The sequence below is a fragment of the Lontra canadensis genome, unplaced genomic scaffold (genome assembly GCF_010015895.1).
Source record: "Lontra canadensis isolate GAN:19392208 unplaced genomic scaffold, GSC_riverotter_1.0 scaffold32, whole genome shotgun sequence".
In the NCBI taxonomy this organism is placed as follows: domain Eukaryota; kingdom Metazoa; phylum Chordata; class Mammalia; order Carnivora; family Mustelidae; genus Lontra; species Lontra canadensis.
The window spans coordinates 2,063,249-2,078,647 of NW_022631026.1; the positions used below are offsets into that span (position 1 = coordinate 2,063,249).

Consider the following 15,399-nt stretch of genomic DNA (forward strand, 5'->3'; position numbering starts at 1 on the left):
GTTGAAGGCGGCCAAGATAAAACACCATGCCCTCTGCCCGCTGGGCTGGGTCAGGTCTATAGTGGGGGAGAGGCTCTGCTCGCGATGTAGGATTCAGATCTAAATTAGAATTGGCAGGGCTTTTTCTGTGTCTGCTGGGATGATCTTGGGGTTTTTCGCTCTTTGTTTGTTAATATTATGGATTACATTGATTTTTAATTATTGTCCTTTTTATAAATTTTTGGATTTTATTTGCTAAAATTTTGTCTGGAATTTTTGCATCTGTGTTCATGGAGGGATGGTGTTATGCAGGTTTTTATTCTTTTATTTTTTTAGTTTTGGTATCATTTCTTCCTTAAGTGTCTGGTAGAAGTTGCCAGGGGAACCCCCTGGACCTGGAGTTGTCTTTGTGGGAAGGTCTTTAACTACACATCCAGCTACCTTCCCTGCTATAAGGCTCCTCAGGTTGTCTGTTTCTTCTTGAGTGAAATTTGCTAGTTTGTGTCTTTTAATTTGTCCATTTCATTTCAGTTGTTGAATCTATCACAAGAAATAATTTATTTTTAATTTTTTAAAAAAGATTTATTTAGTCAAGCAAAGAAATTCAATTATCATCTGGTTCCACTTACTTACGGAACATAAGGAATAGCATGAAGGACGTTAGGAGAAGGAAGGGAAAAGTGAAGGGGGGGAATTGGAAGGGGAGATGAACCACGAGAGACTGTGGACTCCGGGAAACAAACAGGGTTACAGAGGGGAGGGGGCTGGGGAGGTGGGTGAGACTAGTGGTGGGTATTAAGGAGGGCATGTACTGCATGGAGCACTGGGTGTTATATGCAAACAATGAATCGTGAAACACTACATCAAAAACTAATGATGTACTGCATGGTGTTTAACAGACTAAAAAAAAGATTTATTTACCTATTTTAGAGAAAGTGAGCTCATGGTTGCTGGGGGAGAGGCAGAGAGAGGGAGAAGGGAAACATACTCCCCGCTAAGCAGGGAGCCCGATGCGGGGCTCCATCCCAGGACCGTGAGATCATGACCTGAGCCGAAACCTAGAATCAGACGCTTAATGGAATGAGCCACCCAGGCTCCCCAGGAAGTCGTTTATAAAGTTCTCTGATCCGTTAACATCTGTGGAACCCAGCAATGTGACCTCCCTCATGCCTGCTGTTCCTGGGCATCTGCGTCTTTTCTGTTTTCCCGATGAGACTGTATAGCTTGGTCACTTTCATCAATCTTTGCAAAGAAACGACTTTTGGTTTTATTGGTTTTCTTAATTTCTTTGCTCTGTTTTCGATTTCATTGGTTCTGCTTTGAACTTTCTTCTGTGTTGCTGGGTAGGGCGTCCCGCTCCTACGTGGGGTGACTCTTCTCTGCACCTTCGCTTTCATTCCTTTTTCCTTAGGACATCCTTCTCCCTGCACTCCCCCAGGGCCCTTCCCTCCTAGGGCGCAGGCCTTCATGGATGATTTCTGCTGTTTCGTCAGAGGAGGGAGCTAACTTCGGTTCTCTGCCGTGTGATACATTTGCATTTTTGTCGGAGACACTGTGGACGCACCATCTTGGCCCAACGATGGAGATTTCCACTGTGGCACGGGGCGGATGGGGGTGGCTGGCGTGGGCGCGTGCTGGAGTCCACCAGGCAGCCTTGGCCCACTTGCTTCTCCCTCTCTGCCAGCTTCGCTGGGTGGACCTGCTTTTCCTAGCCTCCTCATCGAAGCTGATGTGGGAAACTCTTCCCCTCCATCGGTCGCCATGTGTCAGTATCTTCATTACTTCTTTTAACTGCACAGTTTAAACGTGCACACAGAGTGAATCACTTCTAACCCCAGGGGTACTGGAGAAGTGTAAGTGTGCTGGCCTGTGCTCACCCGTTTTTGTCCTTCTTTTCTCTGCTTCTGTTTGTATTTCCCTGTCCTCCACCCCCACAGACTCACCCTTCTTTCTTTCTTCCTTTTTCGGTGCTGTATCTGTGTGCCATCGTTCGAGCTCTGCGGGGGCGCAGGCTGTGGACACCAGGCAGGACGAGTGCTTAGTCTCCTGTGTTGCTGTTTTATTTTTACAAAAGGAGTCATTGATTTGCTACATTTCTGCAGGCAATGGCACCGGGCGGGAGGGTGTGAAGGGGGGAATTCTCCGTCTGCCTTTCCCGTCCTCACATCCCTGCTCCAGAAGGGCAACCTCCGCAGATTCCTGGGCATGTGTGGGAAAGAGTTAAGCTGTGTGCGTTTTTGTTTGTTTGTTTGTTTTGTTCTGTTTTTGGACTCAGAGGATCATGGGATGAGAACCGAAGTGACCTTGGAGGGGGTCTAGCATGACCTTCCCCTTACTGAGCAGAATGAGAAACGGGGAGCCCACCGCACTTTCCATAGGGTTTTTGTGATGGGTGGCGATTGTGTGTCTCTTTACAGAAGTGTCTCTTCAGGCTCGGGCTCGGCCCCCACCATCAGGTCGTGCAGGCCTCTCTGTTGATTTAGCTTGCGCGGCCCCGGGCCCGTGTCCCAGACCCTGATGAACGCCGTCCGCTCAGGATGAGACTCCCGCCTTGAGGTGGCTACGTGACGCGGTCTTTTCTTGGTGCTAGACTCCTTGGTGCTACCCTTTTTGGTTTGATGTTTTGCATGGAAAAGGCTGTGAGGTGTTCACTGAGGGTAGTTGGAGGAGCTCGCTGAGGTGCAGAGAGCAGGGCCGTAGGAGGCCATGAGGACGACGCCACCAGCAGCAGCAGCAGCAGCAGCAGCAGCAGCAGCTCTCGGCCGAGCTCGGACCCTCCCTGGTGCTTTGCTGGGCCCCGCAGTGCATCATCTCACCTCGTGCTGGGCACGCTGAGAGCAGACCTTCAGAGACAGGGGCCACTTTCATCTGCGTTTTCGTCCACACCCGCCGCCTTCACCCACATTTCACGCACGAGGACACAGGTGCACAAGCTGTTCCAGGTCCTGTAAACGGAAGGGGACGGGGCCAGAGCCAGAATCGCAGAGGCCCCCCTCAGGCTCCACGCGCCACGCGCCACGCGACATAGGTTCCAACCCCCAGTGCGCCACATCTACAGCCCCGTGTTTTCTGATGGCTATGGAGGCCAGGACGCTTGGCAGCGGGTTCGTGGTGAAGACACCAGCGGCTTGGATTGTTCACCGCGCGGGTATTTCGCCTGGTTGTTTGCAGGGTCAGGCTTGAGCGCAGCGCCTGCCACCAAGGGGCATCCAGTCAACCACAGCTTCTGCCTGGGGACGTGGTCTGCCCTGCCGTGACCTTGAGTGTTGTTCTGCCGTTGGTGTAGACTGGGTTTAATTCGCTCAGACTGTTGGTTCAGGAGCCCCGCAGGCTCTCAGCGCAGGTGAGCGGACACACGGTCCCTGAAGCTGTCCTCACCGTCACACAGTCACAGAAACCACCTCTGCTTTCTTAGGGGCTCGTGTGCAGTGCTGGGAGAAAAAACCCAGAATCATGTATTTAACTGCTGGGGTTATTGAATTACGCAGGTGATATCCAGGCTAATGAATCATTAACACATAAAAAAGCAATTAGCTCATTGTTTCCATAATTTTATGCAATGAAGCAGAAAGCTGTTTCTTAGGGTAGTTGTACTTTAATAGAATTTTGCAGACGATAATTCCTGTTGCTTTGTTTTTAAACTAGGTCAGCCAATTCATGGTAGTTTTTGGTATTCTTGGCCGGGATTTTTTGCCATCAGCATGCAGGTGTATAGAACCTTATCTATAGGGTGACGGGCTGTGGGCTGCATTTCCACCACGCTCACTGACCTCACTTCTGGGATTCTTCCTGGAGTGTCGGCTGTTTCTCACTTGCCATGATAACATTTATTCCTTCATACTCACAACCTTCTCAAACTCCTGCTCTGGGCCACTCATTGTTCAGGCTCTGGGGATCCTTAGTCGAATGTGACCATCAAGATCTCTGCTTCTCTGGAGGCTTACATTCCAGGGAGGAGGAGTCAACGATAAGTGAACAAGTAAACACAGACATATGAGACAGTATTAAATGCTAGATGGAAATAAATCAAAAGGCGTGATTGATCAGGGAGCGCCTCTCGAGGGGCTGCTTCTAAGCGGAGTCCTAAATGCAGGAAAGAGCAAGGTGTGCGAAGACACAGGGGGACATTCCAGGCTCAAGGTCTTGTGCAGGGACAAGCTCAATGTCGGAGGGCTGCGGGAACTCATGCAGGGCTGTGGTATGGGGAGGAAGGGAGGAGTGGGGATTTTAGTGCAGGTGCAGCTCTCTCTACCATGGGGGCTCTGAGTCAGGGGGTGACCATTCTGACTGATGTTCACCAGGGCGGTCCCGTGGGGAATGGACTGTGGGGCTGGGAGGACGAGCCACTGGGATATGGGGCCACCTGACCAGCACGGTGGACGTGCATGGGTCCGGGATACGGCTCAGGGTTAGAAGGGAGAGACGTGCTGATGGTTTAGTTGAAGGGGTGGGGGAGGAAAAGACTCAGGGTCTCCCCGATTCTGTGGTTGGGCACCTGGAGTTGGAGCCCAGGCAGGCAGCACGCTCCAGGCCGAGAGGACGTTCAGGGGCTGGCGCCGAGGGAGGCGTTTGTCAGACCGGAGCCCCAAGCCCGCAGCAAACGCTTCCCGTGCTGGTGAGTCCAGCCCCACTGTGAGCTGCACCTTCTGAATTGTCAGAAGGGAGAAGGGGTCACATGTAGCCCGAGATGGGGACAGGAGGGTCAGCTGCATAGGTGTGTGGATGCAGCGACGGCAGGTGTGGGCGGGGCTCCAGGTGAGGGCTCCGGTGGACTCCTCCTGTGGTGGGGCGGGATGGGGAGTTCACAGCGCAGCTGGGGGGGGTGTGGGGGTGTGGGGAGGGGTGGGGGGTGGGGTGCAGCCTGCTGGAATGGCAGCGTGCGGTGTGGGGGGCACCCGAGCGCTCCGATGAGGGCCTGCTGGGCAGGGTGGTTGATGGTGAGCGCTGAGGGGCTGTGGTCCGTGGTGCGTGGGGGAGGGGCCGGTGGGCGGGCTGAGCTGCCGGGAGCCGGAGCAAAGGTGCGTGGTGGTCCCTGGTGGAGGGGCAGAGTGTGCAGTGGCGGAATGAGGCAGGCGGGTAGGTTGGGCTCAGGGAGAGGGAATGTGGAGGCCTCGTGGCTTGGGTGGGGCACTCGGGCCCTGGAGGCCTGGAGGGTGAATCCTGCTGGGCGGGGGGACAGAGGAGGGACGAACACCGCTGGGGAGCAAGTTTCAGGAGGTCATGATGGAGAATCCCTGAGGCAGCTCTGGGGCTGTGTGGGGTCATGGTCTTGACGACCCGCCCTCCCCGGTGTGTCAATAGCACAATCCCCTCCTCTTGCCTTTCTGCGCTCTTGCCAATGATAAAACTCCACGGAAGAGAGATTTTGGTTGCCTGCGGCAAGGCTCCGAGATCCTTTTCCTCCGTGTGTTAGGCCACAGGGGACGTGAGGTAGAAGCTGAAGGAGCCCCAGGGACAGCTAAGCCCCCTAGGTGGGATGCACAGGAAAGGATCAGGGAACGGGGGACGTGTTCTCACCTGCTTGTAGGGCATTCTAGCTGAACCCCATGGCCTGACTGAGAAGCCACCCACCATTCTTGGGCCCATGGTTTGGCCGAGCCGCGTGCCTGGGGAGTGCCTCACGGATGCTGGCTTCCCAGGTGCACCACTGGGTGCGTGGGGAGATGCCGAGGGTCTCTCCGGACCTTCCAGGATGGCTACCGCTGTGCACCTGCTCACCTGGCCCTTACCCCGACGGGAAGGCACAGCCCGCCGATCCCAACCCCAGTCTCCTGGAGCTGCTGGGCGGGAGTCCTGTCCCCCTGCCAGCGAGGAATTCGGCCCTTCTTGGGGCCGCCCCGTGAGGCTGTTAGCCAGGCCCGTCCCCACATTTGCTTGTTTCGGGGCAGGTCTATGCGGTCTGCTGCTAGTTAACAGGTGTTTGTCACTTTGAACTGAATTCTGACACTTTTTCTCTTTTCAGATCAAACCGGTGGTACATTGTGACATGAATGTGCCTTCCCGGTGGCGGAATCTTCACCGCACCTCCCGGCACGTTAAGTGAGTAAGGTCTTGTGAGAAGTCACAGCTGCTGGGCTCCTTAGAGACAGCGTTCAGCTGGACAGACTCACCTTCACCAGCCCTCCTCCCTCCTCCCTCCTCCCCACCCTCCTCTCCCTCTGGCTTCCCCCTCTTCCCTCCTCCCTCTTCTTCAGCCCTGTCCCCTCCCTCTCCTCCTTTCTTCTCTTGAACCTGATTTGGAAAACAATCCAGTTGCCGTGCTGTTCACAGTTTACATGGGGGTGGAAAGGCAAGGGGCTTCCCACACACAATTTAATCTTAGGCTCATATTTTTAAAGCTGGCAGTTGCAGCTGGTGGGTGTTGAAGGGAAGCTTACGGGTTATTTCCCCACACTGAGCTCTTACTGGCAAAGTAAGACCAAAGGCAAAGACCTGTGGGGTTATAGCATGTCATGCTCCCATGCTGTGGCAGGAGGGGGATGTCTGGAGTCTGCATTCCCCCTGGAGCCACAGCTGATGCTAGGGTTCAAGGTGCCTGGGACTGTGTGTCCCGGGTGTCCCGGGTGATCAAGACGGCTCTCTGGGCCCGTCTGCCTTAGATTTGGGGCTGCAGAAAGCACACACTCGACTCAAAAGCATCATTGGCTCAAATCCCGCTTTCATCTTCCTGTCTTTGTGACTGGCACATGCCCCATGTCTCTGAATTGGCTCCCTTGCTTGTAAAACAGGACGGATGATATCATGCGCCCGTGTGCTGTGGGCTCCCTGGGGACATGACCAGCAGCCCCGCCCGGCGCTGGTCCCGCAGCAGGAGCTCTCCGAGGCCTTCCTGTACTGGGATGTTATCATAGTTATGATGAAGACCTGTGATGTGGAGATGAAGCTAGGGTCCTCCCTTTTACCATGTTCTGTTCCCAGGGCACAGAACCCCAGGGAGTTTCTGCGGAAGTGTAGGCTCTCTGTGTCTGAGTAGCACCAGCTGGGGCGTCTGGTCCTGGCCGTGGTCAGCGCCTGCCATGTCCCTGACCTGGTGTCCTTCACACGCGTTCTGACCAGCGAAGGGCCGGGGCCATCGGGGGGAAGCCCTGGCTAGACTCCTCAGAGCCCAGACTGGGAGGCAGAAGGACGCAGGAAACATGACCTGTTGATTAGCCAAATGTGCCCCTTTCATGTCTCTTCAGAACCTGGACCACCATTGCCATAGCGTACCTCTCCTTCAGCACCTGGGTCTTTCCATCGTGCCTTCTCTAGGCCTAAAAGCTGTTTTGAAAAGATGAGAGGCACAGTATTTCCAAAGTTCATGAAAGATGCCTCTTTCTGAAGAGTGTATAGAAATCTTAGGGAGCAGTATTGACTTACGGATCTTGCCTGACAAAGAGGCATATCCCTAAAGCTACTTTTTTTTTTTTTTGGCATGAACCAAAATATCAGTGATTCTCACTTCTTTCGATGGATTTTTTTTTCTCTATTACAGATCATTTACACTTGCAGCATGTGCTCCACGCATTAGATCGGTGTGCTAGAAATTCCACTAGATGGACCCAAATATCCATTCAAACGCAGTGTCTTCTCTACAGAGACCTGATCATGTTTGCTTAGAGAACCTGCAACTATAAAAAGCAAGCAAACAAAATAGTTGTGGTGGGTTCCAGAGTCTTTGATGTTCAAGGGAGAAAGGAGTTTCTCCCTTCTCACAGGCAGGGGAGCTGGGGTGGTAGTGGGGTGGCTGCTTGAGTGTGCCCAGATTCAGAGAGAGAGCCAGGGGCTCCCCTGGTTGTTTGGGTCTCCCCAGAACTGAGCAGGTCCAGACCACAGGTCCTGCTTCTGCCACTAAGCAAAGCTGCGTCACATGGTACCTGTTGGGTCACCGTCATCACCATCATCAACACCTGAGGAAGGTCCATTCCTAGATCCATGTGCTATTTCTTATTTTTTAAAAATTTAAAATATTTCTTATTTAGTAATTTAAAATATGTTCTACTTAAAATATTTATTAAACCTTAATGAGCATCATAACAGATGCATAGAGTATAGTTTTATGTGTTTAACATCTCTTATTTGAGTTATATTTCTAAAAACTACTTTTTGGGACCAGAGTAACATATGCCCATGGTAAAGAAATAAACAGCTTTAAAAGGTATGTGTTACAAGTAAGTGTTCCTCCCACCCTCTGTCCCTAGATCCGTAGTGACTTCCCTGAAGACAACAGCTGCTAACCACTTTTGGAGGATCCTTACAAGACAGGTTCACAGACCGAAGCATTTGGATCCTACAGACACTGTTGGGTGCCCCCTTTTTTCCACCACACAGTGTGTCTTGGAGATGGTTCCTTATGAGCACATGTGGATAAACTGTGCTTTACATAACTGGCTGCACTGTTTTCCAAAATTCAGATGTGCCCTCATCTAACCATGCTGGGCTTTGGCCGTGTGTGCAGGGGCTCCTGCCCGCCCCTAACCTCTCCATCAGGGACTTCCCCGGGAAACTGTTCTTGACTACTCAGGTGGGGTCAGTTGGTCATCCAGCCACCTGGAGTGTCGGGTGGCAGATGGACCGATGCTTGAATTCCGGCGGAGCAGGAAGCTCTGGTTCATTCTTCAGCTCAACCAGCAACTTTGGGAGCTGTGTTAAGTCTGGCACGCCCTCTGAACTTGTAGCTTCCTAATTTATAGATTAGAGAAAACATTTCTTTCCTTTCTTGGTCTTTAAAAATTAAAATATTCAAATGGGTAGTTTTTCCCCATTTTTACATTTATTATAAATACATCTGAGAACCTGGAACCCTGTAAAGAATAAAATCAAAATCCCGTCCTACTTTTCAGATCCTCCTCGTAGCCAGAAGCACACTCACTTTTCATGGTCTCTTCATACCTTCTGGGGTGTGTGTGTGTGTGTGTGTGTGTGTGTGTGTGTTTACAGCATTAACTGTATTTGACCATAACCCTCTGTAAATACAAATTCTGGATCAACAATTCTAAGCTGCTGTGTAATTTATTACTGTCTGGCTGTGCCAGTTTACTTGACCATTTCTCAGTACCTGGACCTATAGGTTCTTTTCATATTTTGTTTCTGTAAATAATCCTATGAGAAATGTCTTTATATAGGAATCTGCTTCATTTCCATGGGTTGGATTTCACAAGAGGGAATGTGGTTATTGACCCCATTTGTCTCTTTAGTCTGTGTGACCAACTCGCTCTGAGGGAGAGCACGACACTTTTAGCGACAGCCCCACTGGGTGTGTGTGTCTTAGTCTGCTGGATTCTGCTGCTGCCACAATTTTTTTCTTGGGGAGGGGACACGATTCTGTTCGTAAGAGTGCCTATTTCCCTACACTCAGTATAAGAATGCATGTTAAGTATCTTTAAAAATTTAGACAGAAACACTGCATGACCTTGTTTAAACATTCATCTCTTTTATTACTACTAGTAATCTATGTTTGGAAAGACTTTTGGGATAAGACATTTAGGAAAACCAAGAGATGAAAACATTGTGGCAAATATTTGCTGCAGGAAGGCTATCACATAAATGCATTGTAGTATAACTTGCACAGAACATTTCCCAGGGTTTATTTTGGGGCAGTATTGTCCATAGAGAGGAAGGTGGTCTCTGCATGGGTTGGAAGCCCCTTGCCATAGAGCATTAGGAAAGAAAACCGATTCTTCGTATTTTGCACAAATGTATCAAAGTTTATATTTGCTCTGAAAGAAAAAGAGATGTATTCATCCAATTTTAAACTATTTGTATTACAGGAAAACAGCCACAATAAAACAACAGTAACCGTGAATAATGTAAAAAATGGAAAGCCAGAATTGTAAAATTGAGCTCCTTAATGTTAAATGCAATTTATTACTTTAAGACTTACAGAAACAAGACTCATCGTTTACATTATTCTAATTTGAGTTACAAGAGTGTGAGACTGTTGCCAAGTGACTTGGACCAGGTGGCAAAGCCTCATTAATAGGAGAACTGTGCACTGAGTACTTTCCCCGCAGCCGGCCCCTTGCCCCGACGCAGAAAACAAAATAAACCCACTGGGATCATGGGGAAGCTGCCTTAAGTCTACATGAGTGAAATCAGTTGTTATCTTTTATCTGTTTAGCTGTTATCTTTTTGGAGGATTGCACATTATTTCCTGTGGGACACTACCTTGGCTCCATGGGAAGGGAAAGGAACTGCATTTTTAAAGGCAAAATTCTCCCTTTGTTGGCCAAAAGGGCACCATTTTCTTCCATTTTACTCACCACAGTGGAGGTCTGTTATTTAAAGGGAGTCGTGTCCTGTTCACCTGGACATTTGATCGTCTGTGAAAAGATGTTTCCCTGCAGAGTCGCTGAGTCACCAAGCTTTCAGCATTGAGCTTCTTGGTGACAGTCCTCGGCAGGTCACGGTCCTTGGCAGGTCAGGCTGGGCGTCTGAGGGCTGCCTGGAGATTGCATGTTGCTTACGGTTCTCTAATTATGGCTCTCTCTTTGGATTTCCAATGTTTCCCCCTCAAGGGTAAGGCACTAATGAATGCTTTTTTTTTTTATTCTTACAGTGTTTTCACAAATGGAAGACTATTTATCCCACCTGTAAAAATTATCATACCCAAATTCAGTCTGATGGAATGGAATAGTGTGCTGGCCATGATTGGGGAAAAAGTCTTCCCTCTAGGAGGCGTGCGCAAGTAAGGCTCTGTCCCCTGGGGGAGACCTGGTCACAGCGTGGGAGTGTCCTCCCTGGACCAGCAAGGACTCCCATATTACGTCATTAACTCTGATCTTAATTCTTTGAAACAGACAATATTTACTGTCTTTTTAAAAAAATTTTTTTATTTATTTTTTTAATTTCTTTTCAGTGTTCCAGAATTCATTGTTTATGCACCACACAATCCGTGCCCTCCACAACACCCACCACCAGGCTCACCCAACCCCCCACCCACCTCCCCTCCAAAGCCGTGTTAGTTCCTCAGAGTCCACAGTCTCTCATGGTTTGTCTCCCCCTTCCAATTTCCCTCAACTCCCTTCTCCTCTCCATCTCCCCTTGTCCTCCATGCTATTTGTTATGCTCCACAAATAAGTGAAACCATATGATAATTGACTCTCTCTGCTTGACTTATTTCACTCAGCATAATCTCCTCCAGTCCCGTCCATGTTGCTACAAAAGTTGGGTGTTCATCCTTTCTGATGGAGGCATCATACTCCATAGTGTATATGGACCACATCTTCCTTATCCATTCATCCGCTGAAGGGCATCTTGGTTCTTTCCACAGTTTGGCGACCATGGCCATTGCTGCTATAAACATTGGGGTACAGATGGCCCTTCTGTTTACTACATCTTCATCTTTGGGGTAAATACTCGGTAGTGCAATTGCAGGGTCAAAGGGAATCTCTATTTTTTTTTTAAAGATTTTATTTATTTATTTGACACAGAGAGATCACAAGTAGACAGAGAGGCAGGCAGAGAGAGAGGGAAGCAGGCTCCCTGCTGAGCAGAGAGCCCGATGCGGGACTCGATCCCAGGACCCTGAGATCATGACCTGAGCTGAAGGCAGCGGCTTAACCCACTGAGCCACCCAGGCGCCCGGGAATCTCTATTTTTAATTTCTTGAGGAATCTCCACACTGTTCTCCAAAGTGGCTGCACCAACTTGCATTCCCACTGACAGTGTAAGAGGGTTCCTCTTTCTCCACATCCTCTCCAACACTCCTCAGACTCCACACACACAAAACAGATAATTGATATTTACTGTCTTTTTACCATACTTATTTTTATTTATTTATTTATTTTTAAAAAAGATTTTATTTCTTTATTAGAGCTAGAGAGAGAGCACAAGCAGGGAGAGGGACAGAGGGGCAGAGGGAGAAACAGACTTCCCGCTGAGCAGGGAGCTCAGTGTGGGACTCCATCCCAGGACCCTGGGATTATGACCTGAGCTGAACGCAGACGCTCAACCAACTGAGCCACTCAGGCATCCCACCATACTTATTTTTAACTAATTTATTTCATTTTTCATTCAACATAGTTTATTGAATATCTGCCATGTGCTAGGTATGGTGAATGGGTGAATGAGGACATGGGGATGGGGAGAGGTGGGGTGGATAGTGGTGGGGTGAACAGAGGGGGGACAGAGGTGAGGTGGCCATGGGGATGGGGAGAGGTGGGGTAGACAGTGGTGGGGTGGACAGTAGTGGGGTGGACAGAGTGGGGACAGAGGTGAGGTGGCCATGGGGATGGGGAGAGGTGGGGTGGACAGTGGTGGGGTGGACAGAGGGGGGACAGAGGTAAGGTGGCCATGGCTGGTTGTGGGAGTGAATCCGGGACAGGCTGGTGGACTTAGACCAAGGGGTTGGTGTGGATCAATGGACCAGAAGGAGGGACAATGGGAGTAGCCAGCCTAGCAGGCTACAGAGGGAAAGGTTAAGGCTTCAATGTTGGGAACACCACCGGGGAGAAGGATGCCCAAAGTCCTACATGGGAGTGGGCTGACAAAGTGTAGGGAAGACACAAACCTTCTGAGTCAAAAAGTCAGAGACGTGGCATGATGCTGAGAGTCAGAAGTATCATCTTTATGCACAGTGATGGTCCCCATGATGGTAGGCATTGGGGTGGAAGGGCAAAAACATTCACTCCTGTTTCACTTGTCAGTTGTCTCTCTTGCGGGGTCAATTAAAATGTAAACAATTGATTTACGATCGGCAGTTGTGACACCAGTGATGAAGACCAAGCCTCCGTGTGAGCAGGACATCACTCTTGGGCGTTGAGAGTCGTGGGGTCGTTGTTAACCTAGTGAGGGCAGGGAGTCCTGAGGGGACCCCACACATGCTGGGGAAGTTCGATGTTACCTAAAAACCAGTACTGCGGGCACCCAGATGTTCCAGAAGGCAGGCTGATAAATGTCAGCGTGTTACTCTGAAGGAAAGAGCCAGTCCCGCGGAGCCAGTGGACTTGTGTGTGCTCTTGGAAGGAGCTGGAAGTGGTGGTAGAACTGATCACACGTCACACGTGGAAGGCCAGAGGCGAAGCAAGCAAGGAAACAGGATGTTCGGAGGGAAAATAGGACATTTGATTAATACGCTTTTGGTTTTTCTCTCCACCGCTCCCCAGTTCTTTATGGTTGAATTTAGAAAAGGTGCAGAGCTTGGGAATGAAAGAAATGCTTGGAAGCACTGATGGTAAGTTTATTGGGTCTCATCACTACTGAGAACACTTAGCTTTCTGAGAAGACATTCAGAGAAACACCCGGGCGATGAGTCTTGGCCTTGCGTGGCTCCCGCTGCTGGAGGGAAGTCCTGCAGCCCCTTTGGCGCGTCCGGGACGTCTGACTTGAGCTGCTCCAGGGCCCGTTTCCCCCTCTGCCCTGCCACGCGGAGAGCTCGGTTCCCGGCGTCCACCCCTCCGCCTGACCTGTCGGCTCGCGCAGCCCCTTCCTTGCTTCTGCTGACGGCGCCAAGGATCTCCTGGGCCCCCGAAAGGAACCCGGACTCCATCTCCCCCGCGTCTGTCTCCCGCCAGGCCTCGCAGACGCCGGACTGACTCCTTCCCCTCCCCGACAAGACCAGAAGCCTCCGTGCGTTTCCTCGGCTCCCACCTCAAGGAGGCCCGTCGCGTTGCTGTGATCCACGATCTGAATTTCGGGTTTTCCTGAGGAGGGTTTCTTTGCTCTACTTTTTTTAAATGACAGCCCGGATTGTGCCAGCGCGCGTGGTTGCCCGCGGCACGTGACCCCGCGTCGTGTGTCCTCCAGGTGCGTTTCCTGCCATTTGGCTCCTTCCTGTAGAAATGCTCTCGGTGTGCGTCGGGGCAGGGGAGCCTGGTGCCGGCGACGGCCTTCCCGGGCCTTCCCGTTTCCGCGAGGGGGGCTGCTCCGGAGTTCTTTCCTTCCAGGTTTGGAAACACCACGTCCTCATCTCGGCCCTTCCGTGCTGCTGTGGAAGACTCTGGTGTGGACGCGGCTGTGGCCGCGTTGCCCCCGGCTCGTCCGGGGAGGACCGTCCTGGGTGCTCGCGAGCGTTCCCGAACGTGTCCCTGTGCCCGCCCGTGGGATTGCCTGTGCTCCCTCTCTTGTGACGCTCACTGACTCAGTTTGATCCTGTGAAATTCATCTTCCTCGTTCCTACACATTGCTCTCCCTTTCACTTTTGTTATGTTTTGAGATTCTTCCGGGCGGCGGCGAACCCACACCCTCATTTCGGGGCTTTTCTCCCGTGCGCGGTGTTTCTCGTGCCGCCTGCCTCCGGGAGCCGCCCTCGGTCTTGTCCTCCCGGCAGTGGCTGGAGCCGCGGCACGGCCTCCCCGGGGCGCCCCGACCCAGTTGCCTCCGCGACTCAGTATTCACATCCGTATTTGTTTCTTCTCCACACTTTCTTGTTTCCTGTGTGTAACTTCTCCTCTTATCGCACTTACGGTGTTTTCATGTTTATATTAAATTCTTGGCCCACCTGCTCCGACACTTCTGCTTCTGGGGGGACGCACCGACCTCACCCGGCCGCCCTGAGCAGGAGACGCTGTCCTCCAGCCCGCATGGCCCTGCTGCCCCTCAGTCCCATCGGCCTCCGTCCACCTCTCACCTGCTGCTGGCATCTGTGCCTCCTGACTGCGTCCTGGGGACGCCTGCACCGGCCGTCTGGGTCCCCCAGTGCAGGGAGGCACCAGCGGTCCCAGCAGGGGGGCCCTGGCAGGAGAGGACCAGAGTTGCCAGCACTGTGCTCCTTGTCAGGGCCCCTGCTGCCCACGCGGCTCTTGGTGGCTTCTCGCGGTTGTCTCTGTCTGGAAGGTCTCCCCGTCCCTCCAGGGCTGGTCTAAGGCGGCCATCCTCACGTGGCTCCCGGAGCCGCTGCTGCAGGGCCGCTGGCGTTTTTAGAGATGAGTGTCCAGCTTTGTCCTGGATCAGGGGCCGGGAGGCCGTGAGCGCGGGGCCGCCGCCCACCTGTTAGCAGCCTGCCGCGTTCTGACGCTGAGGCTGGAGAAGGACTGATGGACGGAGGACGGTTCTGTGGCTTCAACCTCTTCAGCGGGAACTTGTCCTCTGCCCACTCTGGGTCGCCCAGACCCCCGATCGCCTCATACACCCTCTCTGTCCGGCCCGAGCCTCCTGTCTCAGGCCGGGCCCCTTCCTCCATCAGCTGCGTGGGCGTGATGCCCCCACACCGGTCAGCGGCTGGTTGCTGGCACCCAGCTCCTGCCCGCTCTTCCATGGCAATTTCCAATCGCGGCGGCAACCCCAGGGATCCCTTCCGCTCCCTAGAACATTCCACGTCCCAGAATTCACTCTGCAAGCTCTGTGTGTGCCTTTCACCTTCAGCGACAGTCAACCGCTGTGTTCTGGCCTTTGGCCCCTCCTGCTACCCTGGATGGCTTTGCCCATCATCCCCCGAGGACACCTCCCACCCTCTGCACCCCGCTCGTGCCCCCACCTCTGTGAGGCCTACCGTTCGGTCTG

General features: G+C 52.0%; 1 protein-coding gene across 1 annotated transcript in view; it reads left to right on the forward strand.

The window, feature by feature from the left end:
• DCDC2C (doublecortin domain containing 2C) overlaps nucleotides 1-15,399 on the forward strand; it is a 96,448-nt gene that overhangs the window by 23,820 nt on the left and 57,229 nt on the right. The window contains 2 exon segments of the mRNA XM_032867020.1: nucleotides 5,942-6,018; nucleotides 10,517-10,645. Of these exon segments, the coding sequence (XP_032722911.1) occupies nucleotides 5,942-6,018; nucleotides 10,517-10,645 (206 nt within the window).